The sequence below is a fragment of the Condylura cristata genome, unplaced genomic scaffold (assembly GCF_000260355.1).
Source record: "Condylura cristata isolate star-nosed mole 26May11 unplaced genomic scaffold, ConCri1.0 scaffold00007, whole genome shotgun sequence".
NCBI lineage: Eukaryota > Metazoa > Chordata > Mammalia > Eulipotyphla > Talpidae > Condylura > Condylura cristata.
The window spans coordinates 15,924,520-15,951,338 of NW_004567108.1; the positions used below are offsets into that span (position 1 = coordinate 15,924,520).

General features: G+C 38.0%; 1 protein-coding gene across 1 annotated transcript in view; it reads left to right on the forward strand.

Moving 5' to 3' along the window:
- SPEF2 (sperm flagellar 2) overlaps nucleotides 1–26,819 on the forward strand; it is a 125,749-nt gene that overhangs the window by 22,581 nt on the left and 76,349 nt on the right. The window contains exons 7-12 of the mRNA XM_012721753.1: nucleotides 2,065–2,253; nucleotides 4,654–4,841; nucleotides 5,616–5,784; nucleotides 18,715–18,934; nucleotides 20,419–20,651; nucleotides 25,653–25,756. Coding sequence (XP_012577207.1) covers nucleotides 2,065–2,253; nucleotides 4,654–4,841; nucleotides 5,616–5,784; nucleotides 18,715–18,934; nucleotides 20,419–20,651; nucleotides 25,653–25,756 — 1,103 coding nt within the window. The remainder of the gene's footprint in view (nucleotides 1–2,064; nucleotides 2,254–4,653; nucleotides 4,842–5,615; nucleotides 5,785–18,714; nucleotides 18,935–20,418; nucleotides 20,652–25,652; nucleotides 25,757–26,819) is intronic.

The following is a 26,819-nucleotide window of genomic DNA, read 5'->3' on the forward strand; positions in this document are numbered from 1 at the left end:
TACACACATACATGTGACTCCTGTATTCAGTGTCTGCCACTCTGACTCAAATGTTGATTATATGTTCTTATATCATGACAAATATACCCAGAGAAACAAACTTAGATAAAATCTCTACTAAAGAATCTAACATTCAGTGATGGTCATACATCATTTTGAATGTACATAATACCAATGATGCATACTTAAAAATGGTTGAATTGGTGAATTTTATCTGCATTTGACTATAATAAAAGCTACTGACAAAGGAGAAATCTAAAATCTGTGTCAACCACATATGTATATATATTGTATTTTAGAGCTAAAAGGGAACTCCCCTATTATTTTGCTGATGTATAAAAGTGACAAATGAAAATTGTGTATATTTAAGGTATACAACATGATATTTTCATATATTACACATAACCAAACTAATGAACATATCTGTCATATAGTTACCATCTTGTGTGTGTTTGGTGAAAATATTAAAAAGCTACTCTAGTGACTTTCAAGAAGACAGCAAAATATTGTTAACCACAGTCACATTGCTATACAGTGAATCTCTAGAACTTAATATACATAAACAAAACTTCATACCCTTTGACCAACATTTCCCTTGAAAACTCTCTTCTGCTCTCTGTCCTAATACGATTTGAAATATTAAGTGCAGTGTCCTCCAGGTTTATCTGTGTCATCACAAATGGAGGATTTCCCTCTTTTTTAAAGGCTGAATAATATCCTTTGCAAATATACTACATTTCTTTATTTATATATCCATTGACAGATAGGCTATTTCCACATTTGGCTATTCTGAATAATGTTGCAATGAACGTGAGAGTGCAAACATCTCTCATTTTATTTTTTTTTAAATATACATCCAGAAGTGGAATTGGTGGAGCGTGAAAGTTTTATTTTTAATATTTTGTGAAACATATTATTTTACATAATGACTATATCAATTTACAGTCCCAGCAATAATCTACAAGGTTTTCCTTTTCTGTACATCCTCACCCACACTTGCTCTCTCTTGTCTTTTAAGATTTATTTATTTATTTATGCATACAAAACTGGGGTACAGGCCAGAGGTACAGGGGCGGTAAGAGGCTTCACCAGAGTCAGAGTGGGGAGCAGAACAGACATATCAATAAAGTACACTGCTGAGGGGAGCAGTGGGCAAGACAGGAGAGGCCTGCAGTGCCATGTGGGTCACCTCCAGGGCTGGGGATCGAACTCACATTGAAAGAGCTTCAGCCAGCTTGCAGTGCTACATCCCAACCCATTGTGCCACCAAGGAGGGCCCCTCTCTTGTCTTTTTTGGAAATAGCTATTATAAGATGGAAGGTGGCATCATATTGTGGTTTGGGCTTGCATTCCCCTGATGATTAGTATCAGCTGACCAGTTGTTCATCTCCTTCTGAGAAATGTTTATTTATGTCCTTTACCATTTTTTAATTGGGTTATTTGGTTTTTTGCTACTGAGTTGCTTAATTTTCTATATGTCTTGGATATTAACCTAATATTATAGCTTGCAAATATTTCATTCCATTTTGAAGGTTGCCACTTTGCTGTGTCTATGGTTGCCTTCCATGGACCCAAGCTTTTTGATGTGATAGAATCCTATTTGTCTACTTTTGCTTTTGTTGCATCTGCTTTAAAGGTCATATCCAAAAAATCATTGCCTAGATCAGTATCAATAAGTTTTTCCTCCTGGTAGTCTTAGAGTTTCATTTTTTATGTGTCAATCTTTGATCCAATCTGTTGATATTTGCATGGGTTCTATGAAGGATACTTTTTCATTCTTTTGTGTGTGGACATCTAGCTTTCCCAGCACCATTTGTTGAAAAAGCCGTCCTTTTATTACGGTGTAACTTCTGAGTACTAATCCTAGGCCCAGAGATATGACAGTAAACAAACAAACAAACAAACAAAAAACAAAAATGAGAACTGCTCTCATTCTCTTTGGGGAGTAAACCTATAACCAGACACATAGTAGTGTGAAGGTACCACGTTACCGGTATACAAGCTTCTTGGCCCACTTTGCACGTGGCCTGCACAGATAACTGGCTTTTTGGCTGCTGGTTGCAGGAGGCCTATCGGGAGGAACAGCTGATTAACCGCCTGATGCGGCAGTCCCAGCAGGAGCGCAGGATCGCGGTGCAGCTCATGCACGTGCGGCATGAGAAGGAAGTTTTATGGCAAAACAGAATTTTCAGAGAAAAACAATATGAAGAAAGACGACTGAAAGATTTCCAGGATGCTCTTGATCGAGAGGCGGTAACCATCTCCCTTAAAAACCTTTCTCAGTTTAATTTTGTTCCTTTCTACCAAGTCATGGGAAACCAAGTCGTGTTTGCTTGCCAGTCACTTACTAAGAATTCATTTTATATGATCTTTCTCTTCTGCCTATACTGTGGGGACCACAGCGTCCCCCCACGACTGGATGCTACACATATCTGAATATTGACTACTTTCCGTCAGTCCTTTTATGTCCATGTTTCTTTGGTCACTTCCTTTCCTGAAACACTGTATTCAGGCTTCTCAGCAGTATCTCCAGGAACAATACTCACTGTGTTTCTGTATTTTGATGATGGCATGTGCATTTTTTAAAAACCAGGTTTGCTATATAAAAACCTTGGTTCATGTTTTGCCTTGAATGTGTTATTCTGTATTCTTCAGGTATAAAGTGTTGCTTCAGAAAAATTGATGATAACTCTGATTTTCATTTCTTTGTGTTCATTACTCTTTTTTTTAAAGGTGTGTAAAGGAGTTTCCTTTTTTTTTAAGTCCTCTAAGTTTATTAGAATGGTAGTGCTATCGGTTATTCTCAGAGAAGATTTGCAGGCAGCATGACTAAGTTTAATGGCCTCCTTTTAGCAATACACCAATACACCATGATTTCTAATAAAATATTATTTCCCAGAAGCATATTGTACTATGCCTTCCTCAGAACTACAGCAGCTCATTTATCTAGGTTATTCTGGCTCATTGTAGTTGAGAATGGCAAATAGAGACCAAGATATGGATATGAGGTATGCTCCTGGCTACTATGGTGTCAGAGTCCTTTTATAGCTCTGAAGCTCATAATATCCATCATTTAATTATTCAGTAAACTGACATCTATTTTTATAATATTTATATAACAATGCATAATACTTGTAAGCATTAATGTATATAAGTACAGCTATGAAAAAAAATGTGTGGGTTCTAGTGACCAAAATAGATTAATTTTAAGAACCACTTCTTGTTTATTTCCACTGGCTGTACTTCAAATTTATTCAATCCATTAGTCTAGATTGGAATGGAAAGATTCAAAATCCATGCAAGTGGCATTTTAGATGTCATTACAAGAGTTTTCTGAACGTCACACTTCATGAAGCATGCCACTGAGCTTTGAGCCTGAATTCTATGCTTTTCCCCTGAAAACAGGGCTTAGAAAAACAATGCCACGAAATGATCTCATTTCCAAACCAATCAATGTACAGAACTGACCTTAGAGGTCACCCAGCACAACGCTGTTCCCAGCAAAAACAAAACAGTAATATATGAATCACAGCCGTTCATGCATTCGGTCTCTTGGGAACCATATGAAGGAAAATGTTTGCCTGAAAAGAGGATTCGATTAGTTTTTCTGCAAATGTCAGGTCTTATTAACATCCCACCTTTGCATCAAAGACAAGAAATCTGAAGGCGGGGAGGATGGGATGCCTGCTTGCTCAGGATTCACAACTAGAACTTGACTTGAGTGTACAGATAGGCTTTAATTTGACCTCAGTTCCTCCAAAGCTCACATTTACCTCCATTTTACACTCCTTGGGTTAAGTTCCAGGAGGCAAGTCTTATTTCTAAAGCATGTTAGCACAGGATAGAATTTCTCAAGTTGCTGGTATCTCAATTGGAAATGTAAGGCTTGGTCATATGATTCCCACTAATTTGAGTATTATTGTGTTACTCTCAGCTTGTCTGGGCTGAATTTGGCCTTTGCATTTTGTGTGAAAAAAGGGTCCCCTAGACAAATTAACAGTGCCAGCCATGCACAGGATGACGACCAAGAATTTAATTATTTCATTACTTCCTGCTGAAATTGATGTTTCTATGAATGAATTGTTATCAAATTATTCAAGCTGCAATAGCAGAAGAATTTTGTCATTGCCTAAACACATTTAACATTTATTGGCAAATATATTAGCAGAGAATTTCCAAAATACTTGCAGTATTCTTAAACTCCCCCACTGAAAACCAAAGGCCACTGGCCAGAGCAGGTATATCTGATTAAGCACCTTGGGATTTGTCCAAAGGGATCAACTATGGTTGGGACCTGACATAGATTTGTCTATTTCTGCAATAATCTGGGATCCCCAATTCTGATTCTTTGCAACCTGCACACGCAATACTTTTAAAAAAAAAAAAAACACTTAAGATCCAATTTATCATTAACCTAATCGAGCTTTTTCGAACATCTAGAACACTTTGTACTGTGTTTTGGTGACTAGCTAAGGGCAGACGTCTTTGCCATCACATTAGCTCATAACATATTAAGGAGAAGGTGTTCACTCCTGGTATAAAAAGAGGTGTCCTTCTATCTGAGATTTTCTTTTTGGCTATTGAAATGATGACATTATTTTCTTTTTAATTACTGCACAATTATGCCCACTTAAAATATCTTTTGTCTTCAAGGCTTTGGCAAAACAAGCCAAGATTGATTTTGAAGAACAAGCACTCAGAGAAAAGGAAGTTCATGAACAGATTGCTGTGGAAAGAGCTCAAGCCCGTTACGAAAAGCATTATTCAATATGTGCAGAAATTTTGGATCAAATACTTGATTTGTCTACTAAAATAGCAGACTATCGAATGTTGACAAATAAGTGAGTATTATTTTTATAATTGAACATTAGAGATATACAGAGAACGCAAAAATATAAGATTGAAAAGTAGACAGCATTGATTGTGAAGAAAATAAGATTTGGAAAGGTGGAGAGAAGTGTTACTGGGTTGTAGCCTCATGACCTGAGAATATGGCAAGCTCCTGGGTTCTTTTGCCTTACTGCTCCCAGGCTGAGATGTGGAAGTTTTGCAACCTAGATATATGCCAATGGTGCAGATAAAAATATAGCCCCAACAAAATCCTGTCCCCTCTAGCCATAGGACCGGTAAAGGAACAACGTAGCAAGCTAGAAAACGTTTATTAGGCAATAACTTTCAGGCAAAATGTACTAAGCATTTGTATGATTTCCTGATTGCAGTCATTTAACACCACAGCTGCGAGTCATAGCATGTAAGTTTTATGATAGTGCTCATTATTTTTAGATGTAATGTTCTTTAGTGCATAGTCAAAAAGGAAGAACTGTGAACTAAGTAACACTTTTTCATTTAAACCTATTAAGTTCCAGAATATTACTAACCATTAGCACTATAATGCCAAATGAGATTCCTGGTCTCAAATAGTAGACCCTGGAGTTGACCCTGGACCCAATCAATGGTGTTTACTTTGCAATCTCATCTTTTTGCATTCTCTGTGTATCTCTAATGTGTCGATTATAATAACGAATTAATATAATAATAGAAAGATCAAGGTTTAAGGGATATATTTGACTAACCATTGATTCATCTCTACCATCTTTTTTGCTTTTCTGTCATAGTCTGATTCCATATAAGTTGATGCATGACTGGAAGGAACTGTTTTTTAATGGAAAGCCCATATATGAACAAGCCTCTATTAAGCATCTCCCAGCCAAGCCCTCAGCAGAACAACTGACAGAACTGGAGAAAAGGGACTTGCTAGACAGCAATGACTACAAAGAATATAAGGTACACTAGTATGGATAATTAAAGAGAATGCAACGTAACAAATGCTTTTTTAATAATCACTTGTTGATATTTTATTCCTATAAATAAAAAGGGACATTTACTGTCTGCACCTCCCCTTGGATTTAGCTTTTACTATAGTATTAAATTTTAGCCTAATCATAACTTGATACTTGTTACTCACAGTAATATTAGAAAAATGGGTTGAAACAGTAAACCAAACAAATATAATTATTGTCTGGGCAGTAGATTCAGAATTTTTAAAATGTCTTTATTCACTAGTATTTTTCTTTGTATGTGCTATCTTTGTATCAAAAACCCTTGTTCAAAGGTATTTCGTTAGCAGTTTACATATTTAATATATTGTTTTTCAAGGTAAGTGGAAGTAGTAGTCTGAGTTTTATGAATAGTATAGATTCAAACAAAATTTTATTCAAAGGTTCAAAAAAAGAATCTATTAGGTGTCAATTGTGCTTTTAAAAAATTATTTCTATATATTGTTGTTCGTTTTAAAACAATGTTTACTTCCCACTCCAGGTGCAGAGCCCATAGAATTTCCTCCCCAATTTACCTTTCAGACACCATCACCTCTGTGCCTACACTCCTTCCTCCTGCCTTCCCTTCCCCCAACACCCCTCCCCAAAACAGGAAATCTCCAGTTTATAATTGTCTGTGTTGTTTTGTTTTGTATTGTTATTTTCCCCCCATATCTTATTTGGTTCCCCTCTGTTCAATGTGCTTTTTGAAAGATCTGCTGAAAAACCTTAAGCAAGGAACAGGGATTGGCACTGGCCATCGCTACTCTGAGGCTCAGGTGACCAGTCCTTAAGTGCTGGGTTGACTAGAACATTAAGGGAGAGATATTTGTTTCATATGGTTATAGGATATACTAGTAGTTCTAGTGTGTCAACCTAAAGTAAAATGCGATATAATAAAGTGCTTTGATAATATCAAATTTCCTGAAGGTTTTTCTTTCCATTGTTACGTTTGAAATTATTTTACTTGGTAGATTTTGATGGTTCGTGCAATATTTGTAAATTATTTTTTAAACAGCTCTATATACTTTTTCTAAATCAGAACTGTTATTCTGAGACTTAGCAAAGATTTTTCACTCTAACTTTTTTTCTTGTTTGGGAAATCACCACCACAGGCACATACTTGTCTTGCCCACATCCTGAAACAGCTAGTACATTTCTTTTGCAGGAAATTGTAAACTTTTGTTAGGAGTATGTAAATATCTGGCAATGCAGTTAATTTTGCATATATCTTGGATGTTTTAGAAGTAAAAATCATCAAGGATTTCTGGTGTTTATGTTCCAGTTCTTTTGTCTACATAAATGAAACGAGAACGTTTATGGGTGCTAGGATATACTGTAAGCTATCCAGTTATCACTCCCTATTATCATAGCTTTGGTCTTTTCAGAAACATGTTAAATATTCTTGCATACAGGTGAAAAAATAAACGTTTCAATCTGTGAAAGAAATTATCCGACTTAAGTAGACATCACAAGAGGCAGAGGACATCCAGCTTAGTTAGAGGAAATAGCTATATATTTTCATTTAAATACATAGTACATATTTATCATTGCTGAATTTGCCCAGGAATTTCTATCTTTCAGGTAATTGTATAACTTAGAAATTAATCCTCAAAAAGTTTACATTCTTAGCATATTTTATTAATTCCCACACTTACAATCCTGAATGAACTGATCCTTACTCCTAAAATGTTTAAGCTTATTTTTTTTAAGATTTATTTATTGATGCATACAAGAACTGGGGTACAGGCCAGAGGTGCAGGAGGGCATTGAGAGGATTCGCCAGAGACAGAGTAGGGAGCAGACAGGAAGATCTACTGAAGTACACTGCTGGGGGGAGCAGCAGGAAAGGTCTGCCACACCATGTGGGTTACCTCCCTGGCCAGGGGTCAAACTAGTGCTGCAGTGGCTTTGGAGAGCTTCATATTGCTGTGCTTTTACCTGTTGTGCCACCAGGAAGGGCCCCTTAAGCTCATTATTTTGAAATTTAGTTAGATTAGCCCATCATACTTACAGTTTTTAAAGATTGCACTAAAAAATGTCATGAAAACAATATTTTGTTCATGTACATGTCCTGTGTACCTGCCCAAATTTTTAATCTATTCCACAACATTAAATTATCACATTTAATAGACTTTGTGAGTCAGAGAACTCTCATCGAGGAATGGTGTGGCCATAAACAGCATCCATTTCTCCTGAGCAGAAGGTAGGAACAGCGTCATGCATCAGCCAGACTCATCTGCAGTTTGCAGGCAGTCACCATGGGGAAACAATCCGTTTTCCTGTGTGAGTGGAGCCCTGTAAATCTACGACCAGGGGCAGCCGGGTTGCGGAGCCAGCTTCTCTAGCTCAGCTGCTGACAGTTCCACCCCCTCCCAGCAGTCACGATTCTCAGCTGTGCACTGGACTCTTCCTGGCTAAACCCAGACTTACACAAATATGTCATTTCGTGGTTCTTACTGTCAAATGACTCACAATCCCCACAGCAGTTCACTTTCACATAAACTGCATACTAGCAGCTATCTGGTGGAGAAGTTTAGCAGTTACTAAAAGTTGGCATCCAGAAACTAAAATTAACTCATTGCTATGATTTTCTGAAGATGCACATTTTTCTAAGAAGTCTCTACCACAAAAGCACTTAGCAATTTGCTTAACTCTACTGTGCGTGCCCACAAAAAGTTGGAACAGGAATCTCTACAACCGGATGAAGGATGTCTTGTGTCTTGTGAACTATGACCACCCAGATTGGTGATAGTTTTTAATTGCTGATATTTTGGTTTATACTGAAAAACAAACTATTACTGTTTAATTTCTGGACCAATTTAGTTTCCTATGGCTGCTAGGTTAACCCTCTAGTGTTTACTGTAATGCATATTTTGGCTTGTGATTTTTTTACTATCTAGACTTTAAGATGTTTATGTTTTGATTTAACATTCATTACTCTTGTCTATAATCCATGTTATCTACCTGCCCCCATATTTGTTTATTCTAAGACATTTATTATCACCAAGCCATTTCCCACAGGCAATTAAGAATATGAGACATACTTACCGTGAGTTGTTTGTCTTCCAGCATAAGTCTCATCTGACATGTTTGACGCAAAGGCTCCAGACACTGGCTTGTTCTTATTCTCCAACTGCAGACTTTGTTGTTGATCCTGTGGCTTTCTAGACTCAGCTTCTCATTATGGGTTCTCCAGCTTAGCTCTTACCTTGCTCCCTGGCTTCCCCTGAATTACCTGTTCTGCATAGTTTTTTTTTTTTTTTTTTTTTTTTTTTTTTATCAAATCAGTTCTACTGTAGACAGAATTTCAACTGGTTAGCTTGTATCATTCAAACAACACCATTGGATAACTGAGCCAAACAGTGATATTTTGGAATCGGTGATAGTTGCAGGCATATAAGTAAATAAGTTGTAAGTTGTTTGCTTGCTTATAGGATATACATTCTGTTAGTCAACCCAGAATGCCCATAAGAAAATACTGTAGACTGGGTGACTTGAGTCATAGAATTTTATATCTCATATTTCTGGGAAGTCAAAGGTGGAGGTGGCAGCTGATTTGATTCCCTGGTGAATATTCTTTTCCTGATTTGCAGATGAACACTGAGTACTCAGAGAAAGGGAGATAGGGAGTGAGAAAGAGAGAGAATACATGCTGTTCTTATCTTCTTGAGGATACTACTGATACCAACATAAATGTCTCACCCATATAACCTCATCTAAATATAGTTATCTTCCAAAGATCCCCACTTCCAAGTGCTCTCACTTTGGGAACTGGGCCGCAACATTCAAATTTTGGAAGGACATAGCATATGTATTTATTCCACACATTTATAAAATATCTCAAAGTGCAAGAACTAGTCAAGTATCCGAACCCTAAGCATAAATGAAGTTGCTTGTTTCATTGTCTCGTGTATTTTTTTGCTAAGAATTCTTAACTTAAAATGCTTTACCTTTCAACTATGAAGATAGGATGTTTATGTCTTTTGTTTTTAGATATGCAAAATATTGTTTACTTATGAGCAAACAGTTGCTTACATGATGAGAATTGAAATATTGTAGGGTCATTGCACTTTTAAAATTCTACCAAAAATGTTGCTAAAATACAAGTATTTCCAAAGGAATGCTCCTAGTATCATACTAGTCTAGTTTTTGTTATCATGCAATTTCTCTTCATATACTTAGAATTTTTCTTCTAACTCCCTAAATTCCTTCTGTAATGCTAAGATTCACTGGCTGGCTTTTTCTGGCTAGTCCTTATTGTGTGGCTGTGTCTTGGTGGGATCACCAGTATGTCCTAAAATACTGATCCAAAGTAACCATGAGTAGTGATACTGACTTACAAAGCCAAATATTTGTATATTAAAAATATATATGTCTTTAAAGTATCTTTAAAGGGAGACAGAGTTGCCCCCAGCTCAAGGATGCTCAGAAAAATGGCTGTCTCATAGTTGATGTGAGCCGGGGATTTTAGAGAGCTGAGTGACTTTGGCTAATGAGTAGAACTTGTGTCTACAGTTGGAGGGATAGAAAGAGAGCTTGGATCATTGAAAGGGAATTTGGTTTCAAATTGGAGCCAAGTAGAATTGAAGATAAGCTGAATTCATTAGAGAACCATTGTGGGAATAATTGTAATATGGTATTAAGTTTAGGCATTAGATCAGAATTGAGAAGTTTCCAGAGTCAAAGAATTGGTACACAGATTGAAATGGAATGAAGTGAAGGATGAGAAGGACATGGTCACAGAAGAGTCCTGAGTGACTAACATAATTAAGACTAGAGTGAATGCCCACCACTCATTTTTATTTTATTTTAATTTGCTCATGATAACTTTCATTGGGAGAAGTTGTTCCTCTTCTAGGCTCCCTTTTATCTGGGTCCAGGCAAACAAAGGATAGTCAAGACTTCCCTGGCTTCCCCCCACTGATTTTTTCTGGATCACTTTCCACCTACTATGACAACTACAGAAGCCAGCAACTGTGCATGTCCAGCTTCTCTTCAGTCAGTTCCTGTCTAGTGCAGGCTATGAGGATCTGAATCCTGAAGCTATGTCTTAGCAGATAAAGTAACAAATATTCATTAGGTCTGATAATCTCAATGTGAATACCTCAATTTGAATACCTCTCCAAAAATAGGCACAAGGTAGGTGGAGTCTGTTGCCTTAGGTCTTCTGTTATGAAAGCCTAGAATTTAATGTCTGTTTCCATAATATTAAATCAGGGAATATTGGGGAAGGCTATGGCTAGACAAATGTGATCAGATATCTTAATAAAGGTTATCACTGAATTTGCACCGTCCTTCAAATTTCCTGATAAGTCAGAATTAACCTTGGGCCCCATCAATAGACATTGGGTACTCACATTTCTGCTTCTAACTGAACTAGACTTTAGTTCACCACGTAGTTCCAGATGGCAGGTGAAGTAGAACTAATCTCTGCCTTTCACTCATTTACAAGGCTAGATTTTTAATTTCTGGAAATAAAGCTAATGTGGCCCAGACCCAGCACCCTGGCACAGAGGGACAGGGAGTTAGCTGGATTTCCTCTCTAGTGTTACCCATTTCCCGCCCATGCCCATGTCATTGAGAGGTGGCTACCGCCACCTCTGGAGTCAGGAAGCCAGACTGTCAGGTAGGAAGGTATAGCCACGTGGTTCATCAGACTTTGACTTTGAAATGTCATTAAAATCTCTCAGCATGGCCAGTTCATCTTTTGAACTAGTTCCGAGACCTTGAAACTGAGTTCCGAGACCTTGAAACTGAGTTCCGACTCAGTGAGCTCCTGGAGAAGTCAGAATTCAGTTCTGCATCAGCTAATCACCCTCTTCACCCTTCCTCATTGTCAAAGCAGTACATAACAACGTGACTTCTTTCCACTGGAACTTGTCTATCAAACAGGCCCCATAGAGTGGTCAGGAAACCCTATAGGACCTCAAGGTAACACAAGCCAAACTGTCTATCAGGCAAGCCATCCCAACAGACTTTCTGCTTCTCCCGAGGATATTGGGTAGTTGCAAGAATTGTTAGGCAGTTCCTACATATTCCCTCAGGGTTTTTGAGTGTTTAGAAGAGAGGTAGCCTAGGAAGGGAAGGTAAAGAACAGAGGCTCTGGAAGTTCCAAAGTTTCACCTTGCTATTCCCCTGTGGAGTTTGCCTTTTTTCTGAATGCCAAATTCCCCAAACACAGTAACTGGAATATAGCGACTGGACTTTCCAGGTTGCCATAGCAATGGATGTGCTTTTATGATTTCTGATTCACTCTGGTACAAGACAGGATAAACCTTGAGTCAGCCAGAAGAGCTAGTGCCAAAGTTGAATTCTTGGAACTGAAATTTAGATGGTCAAGATAGTTTACCTGACGTGGCCAGAAGCAGGAAGAGGCAGAGGTGGGACTCTAGCCAAATACTTTGAGCAGGCCAATGTTCAAAGCTGAGGTTGGGTGAGAACCAGACTAGAAGATGAAAACAGAGCACACATTTTGGAACTGAAGCAAAACTGGAACAGAACAAGACTCCTTTTAAAGACTTGGAAGCAAAGTGACAAGACCCTGAGCAATTGCCACAAGCAAAGCTGGAATGTTTTAAGTTTATTTTTATTACATGCCAGTTGTGTGTACCCAGTTGGATCAGCCTACTTTAGGAGACACAAGGCAAATATCCAGGTCATAGCTTGCCACAGAGAAAATCTTACCTGCCCTTTCGCAAAGGCTGTTCTTGACTCCACCAGGACCTTGGCAGAATCTTATACAAAGTCTCACATTTACAAATTGTTAAAACTTATTATATTTAACTGGGATGCTTTTCTATTAAAAAAAAACTGCCTTGATTTAACATAGACATTCTTTCAAAATTAAACTATAAGCCTTGTAGAAATGCTTCTGTAAGTAATGAGTTGCATACATGCTGTATGGATCCTTCCTAACTTCTATCTGTGAGGGTGACACTTCCAGATCTTGCTTCGTATTCAGTTGCCATATATTGAGCGTAGGCTACTGATTGATTTGTTCTTGAATGAAATCATTAAATGTAGAGTGCCCACTTGTGCCAGCATGCTGAGGTGGTGACTACAAAGTTAGAGATCCTTTCCTCCCTTGCCCAGATAGAAAAACTTTCTAGAGCACAGTGTTAAGCATGGATAAACACAGCAGGCTATAGGATGTGTTCAAAGGGATGAATTTCCATGGATGACTAAATGTCAGTTGGTTTAAGGTGCTAACTCAAAAATGACTTAATACTGTGAACTGTATGCTTATATTTATACTCCTTCATTTCATTCCAAGCACACAGACCAAGGGAATGTCAGGATATACTCTTTGGGTATGGGAAACAGGATTAATCAGGCTTTTTGCACCACTAGCCTCTGTGGCTAGCACCTGCGGCTTTGATTGTGCTGATGCAGAAGGCATCAACGTGGTGCAGGACCCACGGGCCTGATTGTGGAAATCTAATGGGGTATGGGTATATGGGCATGTGTAAGTGTGCACGCCTGAGCCTGGAGGCCAAGGACACAGGAAGGCTGACTACTGGAGGACTAGTAATTACACAAGAAGAGAGACCACCAGAAAATGCCAGAAAGAGCCCAGAGAAAGAGTCAAAATCTGTGAGGGGGCTGGGCGGCTCAGTGGCTTCCCAAACATCCTCCCACCCCTGCTGCCTAGCCCATGACTGCCTCCCAATATGCCAGCCTCCTTGCCTGGTGAGTATTTGTAGCTGGTTCTCTGAAAGCATTAAGCCTGAACAATCTACTGAGGGCTCTGGAACTCTGCACCCCTGTGCCCTGAGCTGGCACTAAGAGGTATCCTTACTAAGAGTCACCTGTCTCATCAGTAGTTTTAGTAACTGCCAAAGATGTGGATCATGGCTCTCTCTCTCTAAAAAAGATAAAGAGAAATATATAAATGATATAACAAATTTGAATATTATAAGTCAGCAGTCGGTATGTGTCTAATTAAGACATGACTTTGTATCCAAGGTACTTGAGTTTGAGTTACCTCCTCTTCCACACACTAAAATTTCTCCTCAGATGCATATTATTAGCTGGTCTATTACTAATAGACCTGAAGTTTTATGGCACTTTGAATAATGATAATTGATCGGTTATTTGATTAAAAAATTACGGGGATTTATAGTATGAAAAAAATTCAAGAAGTACAAAAAAACTATTTTCTAAGATGTTTTAAAATAAGCAACCCATAACTAAGGTGTAAAAGCATCACACACTATCTAAATATATGAATGAGCTAAATGTTTAAATTAATTATTACTCATTATGAGAAGTTGCACCAAGAATTGTATCACTTTTTTAAACTTTATTTGAATAAGTACCTATTTTCTGACTCTGGGTTAACTCATAGCATTAAAATCATTCCCTGAGAAATAAGTCCAAGATGATACTTAAAGACATGAAATCAGAACTGAGTGTTATTAGTGTCTTGCCCAATAGCATATTCTTTTTGTTTGTCTTTCGAACAGTGAATTAGACTAGATTATGAATTAATATATGATCACAACAATTTTTTTTAATTGGAAACACAAGGGAAAAGCAATGCAACACAAGAAAACAAAGCACATAATAATAATAAGGAAAAGCACTTCATAAAGCTTTTTTTCTGTTTTATATATACAGATTCTAGATAACAGTGTAAAATGTATTTCTTATCGAAGGTCCTGGTGAAAAATGTTCGAAAGTCTCTGTCTCAGAAGATGCAGTGCAAGTAAAATAGTGCCGCAGGAGAAGCTAGAGCAGACGTGTGGCTTCTGGTCAGTTAAAAAAGAGAGAGAGAGAAATTTGGTGAGGTGGTTGAGCTGGTAGCCTTTAATAGCGACGGAAAAGTTTATCACAATGAACATAAATTGAATGTCCCCTGGAATTTGAGGATTGGTGACAGGTACTGCAATCCCAATGCAGCTACCGTAAGCCGAGGCTGTGGTGGCGCGGGGGACCCTCTCCTCTCACATGGCGCAGAGAGCTCACCACAGTAGACACAGGCAGCTTGGAGGCCTTGGTGTGATGCAGTTGTGGTGCATCGGTGGACTCGTTTTCTAGAGTTACCAACCTCCATGGTATTTGCTGAAGTCAGTTTATATAATAGAAGCTTCTTCCCTAAGTTCTCTGGCCATTCTACCAAGACATGCTATCGAATCCTGGGTTTTACCAGATCCAGGGAAGAAGGTCGCGTTTTAGTAACACCAAGGAAACTGGAAATTGTCGAAAACATTGTAAGTATTGTTTCCCCTAGGAAACTCTTTCTTTTAGTGAGGAAGGCATTTATCCTGTCTTTCTGAATCCATCAGTAGTTGAAAATGAGATACTTAGGACATACCAAACTGCGAAAATCTAGGACACTTCAAAGGTCACACAGATGGTCGTAAATTCTGGCCATCTATGAGGACAAACATTGAATTGTGTGTACTTTTGGTCAATACCACCTCTCTATAAAAGCTGCATTTGACTGTCAGTACTAAATAGCATTGGCATAACCCGATGTTACTTGTTTGTTGCATCTTGTGCTATTGGCATTCAGATTTTATGGAGTGATGACGATCCTAAAACCCAGATTCTGTTTGCCTTGGTTGATCAAAATGAATCGTGTCTCTCCCTTTCTTTAAAAGGGTATATGAGGAAACTCACCTTTAATTTGGATCTTTAAAAGTAACTAGAATTGAGAATGAGGTACATTTGCTTTGTTCTAAGACTTATGCAGAGAAATAAACAGAATCTGTTGAGAAGGCTATTCATCTTCTCTAGTGGCAGCCGCCAATCACTTGGGCAGTGTTACAATCAAGGAATCTAGTAAACTGAACACATGGAAGTTCTTAGGCGTATCCTTGAAGTGCTCACTTCAACCCACATTCAAGTCTACTCAGCCCACATTCAAGTCTACTGCTCCCAGGCAGATGGTGTCTGCAATTTCTCCTGGTGCTTGTACCATAGTTAAGATACTGTCGTATCAGGCCATTGGAAAAAGAATGGTTTTATAGACTGGAAGAAAAAAAAGAATCTGACTTCTCTGCTGGAAAGCAGAGTATTAAGTGCAGTTGAGCTATAAAGACAGGAAGAGCAAGTAGATACCAGGACTCAGCATTCATTGTCTGGGAAGGTCATGTAGGTGATAAAAATGGTACTAGTGAATAGATTGTGAGTTCTGCTGATTCTTGACTCTGTTCTAATTTCCTGATCTCTTTGTTTAAGTAGGTAAGAATTCACAGAGAGGAGCAGACCCGTAGGTGTTTGTTGTTGAGTGTTGCACTCACATCTTCTCAAAAAGTGTAAGCTGATGGTATTTTTGCTGGCACAATGAAAATATTAATACTAAAATATCTTAATAATTATTCATTATATGTGTATAATAATCTATATTAATCAAGTGACAGTATCACAGGACACAACTACACAGAAAGGTTGGTGTTAAAGCAACCTTTGTTCCAGAAGTGAATTACATAGAGAATCCTAAAAATAATGGTCAGAAATCTATTTATCACTACACCTGAAAGACTAATAGTTATATTAAACATTCTCACATAATTAATTTAATAATAGTAGCAAACCTGTAACGTGGGACTCTGGTAAATATTTCTACTTCCTCTTCACCAATGAACTAGTAAAAATCTCTTTACCTCGTTGTAGTTAATGCTAGTCATCTTGATTCTGGTCTGAATTCCCTCTACTCCCACTTTTCTGATTGCCTTTTCACTCATTAGGTCCTTATCCCCACCAGTCTGAGATGTTCCCATTGACTTACCCTTTATCCTTGGTCTTTGACTTAGGAATCTCATTGATTATATTTTTTTAAGTGATTCGATACAAGTGTAATCCACCAAATCCTTGATCTGATGCCAACTCAGGCCTCAGTCCTATTTCAACTGTATAGATTCAGTCCTCTTCATGGCTCACATTCTATCCCATTGTCCGCCACATTCTACAGTTGAATCAGGGAGGGCTTTAGCTTGAACTCTGGAGCTGGCCTGCCCTCTGGGGCTGCAAGCTGAGTGTGATTTCTTTCATAGGGCAGAGATGTAGATGCTGTCCAACCTCCTGGTGATACAATTATATGCCTCCAACAGCCGCCTGAGAATGACTTTAGTCATTTAAAGTCTGTGGTCGTGTAGGTTACTCACTCAGTGTTTCATTCAATATTTAATAACTGCCAGAGGAGAGATTGAGTGATCAGTGGGAGTACAAAGCAAGCAAGTAGCAGAACAATTAACTCAGGCCATCTGATTTAAGTCCCAGACAGTTTCCTTTTGAATGAGTTAAGTGACAGTTATAAAATCATTAGAACATAGAAAATTTCCACTTATTGACCTTGAATTAATAGCCCTTTTAGTTTAAAATAACAGTTTCTCTGATTTGATTTATTTGGTTAGTTTTTCATCTATGACATTACCATAAAATATCATTTGTCCAATTAGAAGTGTAAATAATTCTAGTGAACAAAAGCAGAAGCAAGTAATTATAATGCATTCAATAATTAGGTAAATCAATTAAGTATCTGGCTAATTTTGAAAAATACATATAGTTATTATGAAGAAAATTGTTAGAAAACCAAAGGCATTAAACTAAAACAAAATATACTTTATGAGTAAAGGGCACTTTAGATAGTAGTGGCAATGTATATATTTATACACCGATAAATTCTACCAATATTAAATAAAAACTTACTATGAATACTTTGCTTACTTATTTACTTATTTTATTTCAAAAGTTCATTATATCTTGTGTTATCATTAGTTTTGGCACCAAACAAGGAAAACCAACTACACCATTTTTCAAACCTGACAGTGAGCACACATTTTGTGATCAGGTACTAGATAGGAAAAGTATACTAATAAAAGAAAATGCAGAACATAGGCATGTATTTATTTATATATGACATAGCATTTGTGTATGTAAATTATACTCTGCCTTATAGAATATACATTCTATAAACGTAAATGCTAATTCTAATCTGTTTTTTGTCTCAAACATTTTTATTACTATGACAGTCATGTAGCAGCTTTTAGCATTTCAGAAAATACAATAAAACATGTAAAATTTACTACCCCACCAATATTGAGTGAAAATTATAACTAATCTTTGCGTATTAGACAAAATATGGAGCATCACTGTTTTATTTAAATATTTTTTCCTAAAAATTGAATATTTCGGCTCTCCCTGGTGGCACAGCGGGTTGAAGCACAGCACTAAGAAGCTAAAGCCGCTTCCACATGAGTTCCATCCCACCCTGGAGCTGACCCACATGGCGTGGCAGACCTCTCCTGACCCGCCCGCTGCTGAGGGGAGCAGCGTACGTCCTCAGTTTGCCTGTCCCTCTCCTCACTCTGTCTCTGGTAAATCCTCTCACTGCCCCTGCACCTCTGGGATGAACCCCAGTTCTGTATGAATAAATAAATAAATCTTTAAAAATTTTTGAATATTTATTCAAAAACTCGTTGGCATTTTGTGCTATTTGAGGAGTTTCACATTCATAAACTTTGTGCCTTTTTTTCCTTTTGTGTGTGATTACTTACAGACTTTCATGTACTAACATTTTCTTTGTCAAACATATGCCATAGGTATTTTTTCTTTGTTGTGTTTGTAGACTGTTTTGTTTTTAGTCAGTTAATCAGTCTTAATCTTAATCTGAATCACAGAATGTCTCAACTCAATATAGCTATGTTCATAAACTGATTATTGAGTTTGATTCTTTTTCACTTTTATGTAGAACATTCATTCTTCTGTTCTCTAATATGAAAATATTATTCATGTTACTATTTTATGTACAATACTCAAGTTTTAAAGTATTGATTGGTTTTTATTTGTCATAGTTGAGATTTAGTTTCAATGTTCAAATTTCTTATATGATTACATTCCATTTTTAAGAATATTTTTTATTTTCCTTGTTTCATTATTCTTTATTCAGAACATGGTTGGAGAGTGGGCCTTACCAGAAGAGATGATTGATAATTTACCACCCTCCAACAATTCCATATTGGGCCATGTGATTCACAGACTAATCGAAAAATCTCTTCCTCCTCAAGTTGAATCAACAGAGCTTGAATTACCATCATTTGGTATTACAGGGTGCTTATTAGGGAAAACATTCAGTGGAAAAACTACTGTACTGAAGTCTTTGCAAAAAGGTAGAATTTGTTTCACTTTTTATTTTGTTTATTGGTTTATTTCATTTATTGGATTTAATTTACTTGACACTAACCATAGATGGCAATGTTTATGGAAATAATTACGTAAAAATCTACTGATATATTTGGAAACTCTGTCCTCAAAAGTTTTCTAACAGAATGATGATATTGCTTATTTCCTGAGTCAGACACTTTTAGAAGGATAAAGACATAAGTCAGAACAGTCTTAGGCATGTACAAGCTTGCTATATAATGATGGTGCATAGCACGAAGTGAAATAATATGCCTTAAGCTTTTTTCTTATCAATTGTTCTTACTTTATCAATAGATGAAGTAGGAAAGTAATAATTTGGCAAAAAATATAAAAGAAATCTACTTAAAGTTGTAAATATTTTCTTTACGTGTGTTGTTTTTCTCTTTCTTGAATGAGATTGTCTTTTTCTGTAGAACCTCTTTCCATTAGAAGCAAAATTACAGATTTCCATCTTTTTAACTAGTTTTTATTCAAAAATACTTTTCAACTACTATTTTCACTGGAAAAATCAAAATAGCTTTGAGACCAGTTCATCTTGTACCACTCTAAGGTAGAGAAGTAGAAGTCTTTATTGAGATGTTAAAAAGACCTCCTGAAAAATCTGTTTGACAAAAGGACAATGATATACCATTCCATTTTACTGGAATGGGTCTAGCTAAATAATAAAAAAAATCAAATGTTATTGAGGGTGTGGAAAAGTTGAAATCCTCATACATTACTGGCAGTAATGGTGCAACCACTATAAAAAGTAGTTTGGGGATTACTCAGTAAGTTAAACAAATCCTCTTTGACCACAGTCATATATCCCAAATTACTCAAAACAGGTATACACTGCAATTTTGTGCAGGAATATCTATGGCAGTACTAGTAGTAAGAACCAAAGTAGAAATAGTCCAGTGTCCATCACCAGATGAATGCATAGTAAAATGTGTTATATCCAAACAGTGGACAGTTACACGGTGGGTTGCGGAGAGAAGAATTGACACACGGTATAACATGGATGAGGTGTGAAAGCATCATCCCAAAGGTCAGATATTGTCTGATTCCATTGATGCAAAACATCCACTACATGCAAATACAGAGACACAGAAAGCAAGTTAGTTGTTGAGCCAGAGACAGGTGTACGGAGGTGAAGGTAACTATTTGGTGGGTTCAGGGTTTCTTTTTAGGAGACAAATAAATAAATAAATTTCTAGAGCTTGATAGTGGTCATGGTTGAACACACTATGAATGATCTAAATGCTAATGAATGGTATTTTCTAGAATGGGTAAAAACGGTTAAATTATGTTATGTGAATTTTACCACCATATTGAAAATAAAAAGCAGCTTGATCCAAACAATAGTTAGGGGATTCTAAATCAGTGTTGCAGAGTGGAAGCAGCTCAGAAAAACAATGATGTCAATTTCCTAATTAAAATTCTATTAGTAAAATCATTTTTTGTACTTCAGACTTTCCTATTCAGATACTCACTATTGACACACTTGTCCAAGAAGCTATCCAAGCCTTTCACAACAATGAAAGAGATAGTGTGAACCAGCCTGTTGAGAAAGAAACAGAAGCAAACTCTCTGCGTGTTCTGGAAGAGACTGATGAAAGCCAGGCAAGTGTGATTGAATTTTCTATATCTGATGTAGTAGAGTTGATGGAATGGAATCAAAGAAGTCTTCTAGATCAGAAGTTGGTAAGCTTTCCGGAAAGATCCAGACACTAAATATTTTAGTTTTTGCAGGCAAAGAGGCATAATAGAAGATATTAGGTGGGTTCTACTCTAAAAGTGAATAGCCCTCATTCAGTCCTCCCATCCCCAACACATACACACTGGTGGTTTGCAAGGTGAGCGGTCCAAGGTGGTGGGCCTGCACTGTGCCCACTGACCATCAGTTGGAAATGCCCTCCTGAGCAAAGAGCTACTGGCTGGTAGTGGGGAGAAGGAGCTGGACTTGGGAAAGTTGTATTGGGGGGAGTTCATCAAGTCACCCACACCTGGAATGAAATCCCAGGATTCTAAGAGTCCCCCAGTGTTCAGTTAGAGACCAACACTGGCCCTGTGCGGTGGCTGAGGGATAGGTGCTTTAGGGGAGCATGAAACAGGGGGAGGGAGGCTGCAGCTTGGCCCCTAGGCTTATAGAACTATGCCACATAATGATACCAAGCCAGACTCGGCCCATGGGCCATAGTTTGCAGATTTCTGGTCCAGACTAGTAGATCTGAATTCGGTGGCTATAAGGTGGGGAGAAGCATTTGTATGGTTTATCTACATCATTACATGAGCTTCTAAGGCAAGAAATAGGAACATGTGGTTTCTTATGAATCATGTTGTGGTCTAGCCCCTTCATTTTATTAGGGAGATAGGCAAGACCCTAAACATTCATTAGTTTGCTTGCATCAGAAAGTTTGTGGCTGGACTATGATAGGGATCCCAGATTCTAAATCTCTGCCTTATGCTATCTCTGCAATTGAATAAAGTAGTGGAGAATCCAATACCGACCATTTACATGAGCCACAAAATAAATACCATTTAATTATAAATTCTGAAAAAATCCAGGGAAAATCTTCTTCATTGTGTGCTGACTCTTCTTCCACATTGTGGCACTCTTCATATTTTAGTCAACACATTAAAACTAATGTATGTGGTTTATTCTTTTCTTAATTTCTCTTATGCTATGAGTGTGAGCCCTAAAACTGTTCTCTAAAGATATAGACTCTAGATTTTTCTCAGGTTCTATTGTATTTTCAAAGTGGTAGTTGCTGTAGTTCACGTCATAATTGAAAGCCACTTGAAAAACCGACTCCACACAAGTTAGTAAGTTCTTCGGTTAGTTATAATTATCATCAAATTCTGTTTGTTTCCAGAAATCACTCAACTCCACCTAGTATCAGTAATGTTATACATAAATAGTATATTTTTATTAACCCTTAGAGATAAAATTAGAAATGCTATTAAAGTAGGACAATGTAAAAATCTCTCCATGTGTTTTCTTTCCAAAGGGTCTGGAAAATGGAAGTCCAGCTGATGCAGCTGCAAACAAAGATTTATCCAAAACAGAAAATAAAAGTAAGACATCAAAACAAATCAGCCATCATTTGCAGTATACTGGCAGACAGACAAACAGGATGAGCACATACATGCGTTCTTAGGGAGAAAAAGGGGCATTTTGCATAGTTGTTGACACAGTCACGTAACCAAGAGAGCAAGATAAATACAGAAGACTGACCTTTGTCCAAACAGGAGATAGATGAAAATTACAGAGGAAGTCTGCACGCTACAAACAGATGCTCAGTTTCTGTTTGGGTTATGAAAACAGCCAGGAGGATTCGTCCTCCCTCTTCCTGGTTTTGTGAGAAGATGGTATGTCATTGTTTTCCTCAGCTGTGCAGCTTTGAGTGAGGGGCTCTGCCTGATCCACTTTGTTCACTGTGTAGAGGGAGGGTGGCCTGTTCTCTTCAATCCACATGAGACAAAGCTAAGTTGATTCCCAGCCTTGAGCAAAGCAAATAAAATCACACTCCCCAAACTTAAAAGTTAGCTTCCTTCTGGTCCGAACTTTTGTCCTCATGCCTCAGCAAAACCGTTGAAGGCAACCATCTTGAGAACTTCAATGCTTTTCTGTTTGTGCTGGTGGAATATTTGTTGAAGTCAATAGTTTCCTTGGATTCTGGTATAAAGTTAAGGTCTGCTGTCGCCATCACTGCTGGGACATATAGGTCACCCTGTTCCTGGGACCCAGAGCAGCCAAGCTTTCCATCCTTGAAAAGGACAAAATAACCCCCTTAGTTTAGTTGTTTCTCGTGAGACACTTTTGACTGACGTATCATATGACACATTTTGTTGCTAAAGTTCACTCAACTATAAGGACTCTGAAACCTCTTATTTTTCCCATAGCACTTAACTCAAAAGCCCTCTGACTTCAATTGTTTTCTACTTTTAGACATTTTTAATACCTGGAACCTGATAATGCAGGAGTAGCGTAATAAATTAACATGATTTTTTTACAACTTTTTTGTGAGAAACTTGGCTTGTTTCTGAAAAGCTAACCAAAGTGTGTTAGAGTGTTTCCAGGGGCAGCCTCAGTCAAGAGCCTGCTGGAAGCACAGGGACAGAGGACAGCACCCACGCCAGGGCCATAACCTCAGTGTGGGGGGTAGGGGGGAGCCGGGTTGTGGCTACTCGATGGCTAGTTCCTCTGAGTGACTCAGCCATAGGGTAGCCATCAGCCCATCTGCCACAAACCACAGATGGTCACATACACATACTAGTATGGTTATTAGTAAGGAAGACTGGAGTTTGTTCTCACCACGTTTCCTATTGCTAGGTGCTTATACAAAGAAAACACCACCATCTAAAGAAGTCAAGTCAAGGGATAATTTATCTGAAGTAAGTACTCTGAGCTAATTTTGGCTACTATGATATTGAAATGCATCATGATTCATCGTCTTTTGATGTGTCATCTCACAGGCTAAATAGTAGTATGCTCCTCTTATGGCTGAAGAGTACATCTGATGGAAAGCGTTAGCTAAATCGGAGTTTGTATTCCTAATGTTCTTTATATCTAAAGCAGTGAAAACTGCTATTCTGTTTTGCCAGGTAAAAACTTAAATCTATGCAGCTTTTTAGACTTTAACAAATTTACGCTTATGTGGTTTTTCTTTTACCACTTGATTAGTTTATCGCTTTCATGTTGCTCATATTTTTATCTCTCTATTTTGTTATTTTCTTTAGAACTTATGCTTAACCTTATTGTTGATTCTCAGAATTTATTAAACTCCAAAAAATGTTTATAACTGTTCACTTTTGCTTTTATTGGAAAATAATATTTCCATAGATAATAGTATTGTACGATATATAGAAACCTTTCATCATCAACTATAATGGCCAGATTAAACAAGTGGGATTTAATTTTCTTTATTTTTATCATTTTTATTATGCCTTTCATTATTGAAAGCAATTTTATGGTATTTTAAATTTCAAAGCTGCTGATGGAGAAGGAAATGGGCTTACAGGAAGTGGTAATGATTTTTATGATGTGTGTTTGAACTATAACTTAGCAGAAAGACTAAGTATATGTTTTAGGTTTACATTGATTGCATTACAAATCCCCAAACATCCATGTTCAAGCCTAGTCAAGTCCTCGAATTCCACACAATAGTGCCCTCCTCTACCACTTACCAACAGTGATGTTAAGATGGCCTGTTACCTCCAGACTTTACACATGTTTACAGTGTTACTGTACTAAATGCTATGGACAATGGTAAAACAATGGTATTTGTGTATCTTAACATACCTAGACATAGAAAAGGTGGAGTAAAATGCACTGTGTAAGATTAAATATGACACTAGTAACTCAGGGATCCCCATGGTCTATGCAGCCCATTGTTGGCTGAGTGCCATTAAGAGACACATGACTGTAATTACTGGGGTATGTCAGTGGACCAGGAAAAGCACAAAAATCAACCATAGACACATAAATGAATATTTTGCATGATCTATTAGATGATACCAGAAGAAGAAAAAATGGAGGAAGGTGATCACAGTGGTGGGGGGTCAAGAACAGGGGCAGCAGGACAGTTGTGTATTCAACAGTATACACCTCCTTGAGAAAGTGACATTTAGGCAGGTTGAGAGGCAGTTGAGCCATCTGGATCTAGGGAAGCACGTCATACAATGAGAAGAGCTGGGTGTGGGAGCAGTGAAGGTGAGGCTCGAAAGTTGAGCTGATGGGCAAGAGCCACTTCAACCAGGAGGCAAGGATTAGGATGACTGGTGTGATGAAGGAGGTCTTCACAGGGTTTGAGTAGAGATGTACTGCCACTTGACTTGTCGTCACTCTGATGGATGAGAATACGTACTAGTAAAAGCCTGTGGATTTAGAGTAGCTGAGCTGGACAGGCCCTCCCTCTCACAGATAATACTAGATATAAACAAATGTTGGACAAAATAGAAAGCTAATTATTTGAGGACCAAACACAGGTGGCCAAAAAAACAAAGCAGCAGACACACAAGCAGAAAAACACCAGTTAGAAAATGGATGGAATCTTACCATGGGCAGAACTTTCCTGGGCAAGACTGGTGTCTGTCCAGCTCCCCCAGCCCAGCACTCGCCCCACTTGCTGGGCACAGTGGCAGAGCTTGAGTGGAAACCTCAATCATGTTGACTTAAAGATACTAGACGACGGACTCTCCCTTGTGGCGCAGCAGGTTAAAGCACAGCATTGAGAAGCTAAGCCACTGCAGCATGAGTTCGATCTCCACCCCAGGGATGACCCACATGGCCCGGGAGACCTCTCCTGACCTGCCCGCTGCTCCCCTCAGCAGTGTACTTCATAAATCTGCCTGTTCTGCTCCCCACTCTGTCTCTGGTGAATCCTCTTACTGCCCCTGCACTTCTGGCCTGAACCCATTTTGTGTGCATAAATAAATAAATCTTAAAAAAAAAAAGATACTAGATGATGAAGTCTGGGGATGGTTGGCCTGCTTAAATTAAAGGCAAAATGAATAATCTTGGAGAAGGAGGGAGTCACAGAGAAGGAACCTCAAAACTTCACACACATTTTCCTGCCATGCTTGGGCAACTTAAGAATTGTGTTAAATGCTTAGTGTTTTCTCCAGTACATGAACAGCTCCTTTTTTTGTTCCCCCTCCAAATATTTGGAATCTGGCTTTCACTATTGTTTACATTCACAGCTCACTCTGCGTGCTCAGCTTGGTGCAAAATCAGAAAAATTGCTGAAGAAAGGAAAGAGCATCCCTGATACATTGCTAATTAGCATCATGGTAAATGCTATCAAGTATGTATTACTTTTCTCTTTTTGGTATATGTCTCATATGGTCTTTATATGTTCTTGTATATATCTCATATATTCTTTATCAGGTCAAAAAATGTTATCATATGAAGAATAATTTAGAACTATTTTTTAGTTTTAATATCTAATGAATGCAGTTCATCTATGTAAGAACATGTACAGCCAGCAAGGTTAACATTTATTTTTTGATTTGATGTCTGTAGTTTACACACTGACACACACACACACTTGTAACAACGTTGACTTTATCTACCCAGTTGTGAGTTCAGGTCAGGTTCTATCCTATGTGGGTAATTCAAGGAGAGATCAGATACTTGGAAGAGAAAAGGACAGATTATGGATGGGAGAGACCCTAACTGTGGTCATGGGCCAATGTCCTTCCCCATCTTCTGTTGCAGGAAGAGGGGGTCAGCCAGCGGTCCAAAGGCTTAGCAGTGCTGGGTAGGGAATCGGTGAGAAAATGGAGGTTGCACAGGCAAGAATTACATGCATAGCATTGAACTGATATGTAATAAAGCAGAAAGCGGAAAAGTCAAACAGGTTATAATTTTATAATCTCTCCCTTCCTCCTTTCTAAGGATGAAAGCTTCTCCTTAGCCATCCAGAAAAGGGAGTAATAGAAAGATGCTCTAGGGGCTTGATAGGTCTATATAATAAAGAAGACTAAACAACATGGAAAAAAGAATTTAAAAGTTTCCTGTGACAAAGGTTTGGAAGTTTAGACACGATGAGGAAATAGAATTGGGGTAGCTGTACAGGGTGAGAAATGCTAAGGCCTGCAGGTGAGGAAAGGATGCTTTAGATGAATTATATTATGCACCAGAATAGATTCCACCTTGGTGTTTCTTAAGAGGGCTCATTAAAGATTTAAGCCGCTCTCAGTTGTGATGTGTCCTGGACAATTGCTCTTTTGAGTGTAACACTAAAGAAATCAGCCCACAGAGCTGGAAGGAATCTCATTCTTCTAGTGTAACATTTCTCAGAACTGACATAAAACCTGTGTTAGCCATGGGGCTCCTCGTTGGAAGAAACTGATACGCAAAGCATC